Genomic DNA, 3,065 nt, shown 5'->3' with positions numbered 1-3,065 from the left:
GAAAGAAAATATACATAATCAGCTTGTTCGTTTGTTGGTTTCAGTCAGGGCTTATCAGCCAACTAACCGTGTTTTTTTCTCACAACAAACCAGCACCAGCCGAGCTTATCAGCTCGAAACCAACCAACGAACAGGCTGAATATCATGAAAATCAAGACTTCAATCTTTGCAGGATTATTTTTACGAAGTCGACAAAGTCTTAGAACTACCAAGCACGACGATTAGAGTCCCAATTTTCTCATTTTAAATACGAGTTCACCCATATTTATGTCCCAGGCCTCTGCCGCTCCCAGGATAACACGCTCGCGCCGGCGCCGCGCGCACACCTCGAGTCTCTCCGACTCCCGGAGGTCGTTTGGCGGCGGTAGTGCCACCTGTTTCTCGCCTCGCATCTGAGAACATGGAGATGGCGGCGTCGACCGGCGACGGGCCGGCGGTCGGCATCGACCTGGGGGCCACGTATTCATGCGTGGCCGTGTGGCGGCACGACCACGGCGAGGTCATCGCCAACGACCAGGGCAACCTCCTCACGCCGTCCTGCGTCGCGTTCGCCGACGCCGGGAGGCTCGTCGGCGACGCGGCCGTGAACCAGGCTGCTCTGAACCCCGACAACACCATCCACGGTGAGAAACTCTGAACTTTATTGCGTTTGTTTCTATACGTCGCTGCACGCCGCCGAGGTGTTCGTGACTGGTACTATTAGGAACTAGGAAGAAATGCGAGCACAGAAGTGGCGTGCCTTTCTCTTTGTTGCCCGCGGCCGCGGATTATAAACGATGGCTACCCAAGAACTATGGATGATCTGAGTCGGATCATATGACGAGGGCGTTCGTCCTGTTCCCTGTTACTACCGTTGCCTGTTCATACTCACAAATTTCTGTATTTTCCATCTTTCCCCCAAATTAAATGAACCACGCGGATCTTAGTGGAGCACTTTTCTTTCTTCTACGTGACTGTTTAGTTTCCCTAAGCACCGGTATTGAATATTAGTGGCCATCCGAACCCTTCAATTTTATAGAGGAAAAACAAAGACTCGTTCAATTGTTGCATGCAAATAGCCAAATGGCACGAACTGAATAACTGATTATCTAATTCTTGATGTAAAGTTCTATGCACTTGATTGATGGTTAGTCTCTTATATACACATGTGAAGCGACTGATCGGCCGCCGATTTAGCGACGAGACCATATAGGAAGATGTCAAGTTATGGCCTTTTAAAGTCGTCCCTGGTCGCGAGGACAGGCCGATGATTGTGGTGCATTACAAAGGCGAGGAGAAACAGTTCGCTGTCGAGGAGATCTCTGCCATGGTGCTGGCAAAGATGAAGGAGACCGTAGAGGTCTACCTCGGCATCGGGAGAGAGAGGGGCTTGAGCGCATCGCTGTCTCGGCATCTCACGCGGCTCACAAGTGAGAGAGTGCGGTACGAAGAGGGGTGGACTGGGGAAAGGAAGTTAGGGTTATGGGGAAGGAGGCTGGTGGGCTCTTAGCAGGCCAGGGTGGTCACCGAGCCGCCACTGGGCCTCTCACCAAATTGTGGGCCGTGCCGGGCCAGCCCTTGTGCCTGGGTGCAGTCCAGGCGTAGCCCTATGTACTGGGCCGTGCCAGCTCGGGCTGCTTGCCACCGGGCCGGGCTGTGCTCAGGTATGTGGATGCGGATGGGACCACGGTGATGGTGAGGCGCGCAACGCAAATATATATGGGCGACGAAAAATTAGGATTGACGGTTGGTAACTTGGTTTTACATTATGATTTAATAAGCACGGTATTTAATGTTTCTTATTTGATTGATGATGTGAAAGGGAGCCTCACTCATTGGAAGAGATTACTATTTTAAATAGAGAAAATTGCATATTTGGGACTCTAATCGTCGCATTTCGTAGTTATAAGACTCTAATCGTTGGCTTCGTAAAAATAACACTCCAAACGACTCTTGATTTTCATGACACTATATGTATTTTCTTTCTTTTTTTATCTTTATACGTGTATTTTCCATGACCGCTTGATGGCCGAGACCGCTCCTTCTGTTCGTGTTGTATGTACGTGCGTACTTGATGGCCGAGACTGCTGCCTGGGCAGGCTTCCTGGCCACTGCCGCCCTTGCTGCCTGGGCTGGCTGGGCCACCGCCTGGATTTTTTGCTAAAATTTCTGGACATAGCGGTGGCCGGCGGTGGAGCTTCGCCATCCATGGAGCCCTCGGGCACGGCCACATCTTCAACGGCCGCTGCCAACCCTTGAGCGATGGTGCGGGCAAGTCTCGGGCTTCTGTCGCGTCTAGGTCTGCGGCGTCCGTCGTGGCCAGGTCGTCTCGGGCGCTCGTGGCCAGCCGCTTTGCAGCCGTTGCCTGGCCTTCGCCAGCCATGGCCAGGGGAAGCGAAGGGCCAGTTTAGAGGATTATTTTTACCAAGTCGGGTGGCTCGGACTTCCCTTCCCAAATATGTACGGTGCCAAATACATGTATATGTGTAAGAAAAGAAAGAAAATACATATAATCAGTCTGTTCGCTTGTTGATTTCAGTCAGGACTTATCAGTCAGCTATAATGTTTTTCTCTCACAACAAACCAGCACCAGCCGAGCTTATCAGCTCAGAAACCCACCAACGAACAGGCTGAATATCATGAAAATCAAGACTTCAATCTTTGGAGGGTTATTTTTATGAAGTCGATGATTAAAGTCCTAGAACTACGAAGCACTGCAATTAGAGTCTCAAATATGTAATTTTCTCATTTTAAATACGAGTTCACCCATATTTATGTCCCAGGCCTCTGCCGCTCCCAGGATAACACGCTCGCGCCGGCGCCGCGCGCACACCTTTTCACAAACAATATACACATGTGAAGCGACTGATCGGCCCCGATTTAGCAACGAGACCATATAGGAAGATGTCAAGTTATGGCCTTTTAAAGTCGTCCCTGGTCGCGAGGATAGGCCGATGATTGTGGTGCATTACAAAGGCGAGGAGAAACAGTTCGCTGTCGAGGAGATCTCTGCCATGGTGCTGGCAAAGATGAAGGAGACTGCAGAGGTCTACCTCAAGACGACGATCAGGCACGCCTTCATCACC

At 50.8% G+C, this 3,065-nt stretch overlaps 1 protein-coding gene across 1 annotated transcript; it reads left to right on the top strand.

Annotated features, from left to right (window-relative positions):
- Positions 1-306: 306 nt before the first annotated feature.
- Positions 307-2,854, top strand: LOC136533486 (uncharacterized). The gene is made up of 2 exons (XM_066526033.1): positions 307-623; positions 2,763-2,854. The coding sequence occupies exons 1-2, from the start codon at positions 401-403 to the stop codon at positions 2,837-2,839; spliced, it is 300 nt and encodes a 99-aa protein (XP_066382130.1). The 5' UTR covers positions 307-400; the 3' UTR covers positions 2,840-2,854.
- Positions 2,855-3,065: the final 211 nt, after the last annotated feature.

Source organism: Miscanthus floridulus, chromosome 2, assembly GCF_019320115.1.
Source record: "Miscanthus floridulus cultivar M001 chromosome 2, ASM1932011v1, whole genome shotgun sequence".
In the NCBI taxonomy this organism is placed as follows: domain Eukaryota; kingdom Viridiplantae; phylum Streptophyta; class Magnoliopsida; order Poales; family Poaceae; genus Miscanthus; species Miscanthus floridulus.
This window is presented reverse-complemented; position numbering and strand designations above follow the sequence as displayed.

Coding starts and splice junctions, on each gene's coding strand:
- LOC136533486 (XM_066526033.1), top strand. CDS start 401: ATGGAGATGGCGGCGTCGACCGGCGACGGGCCGGCGGTCGGCATCGAC. Junction 624..2,762: donor CCCCGACAACACCATCCACG/GTGAGAAACTCT, acceptor TTTATGTCCCAG/GCCTCTGCCGCTCCCAGGAT.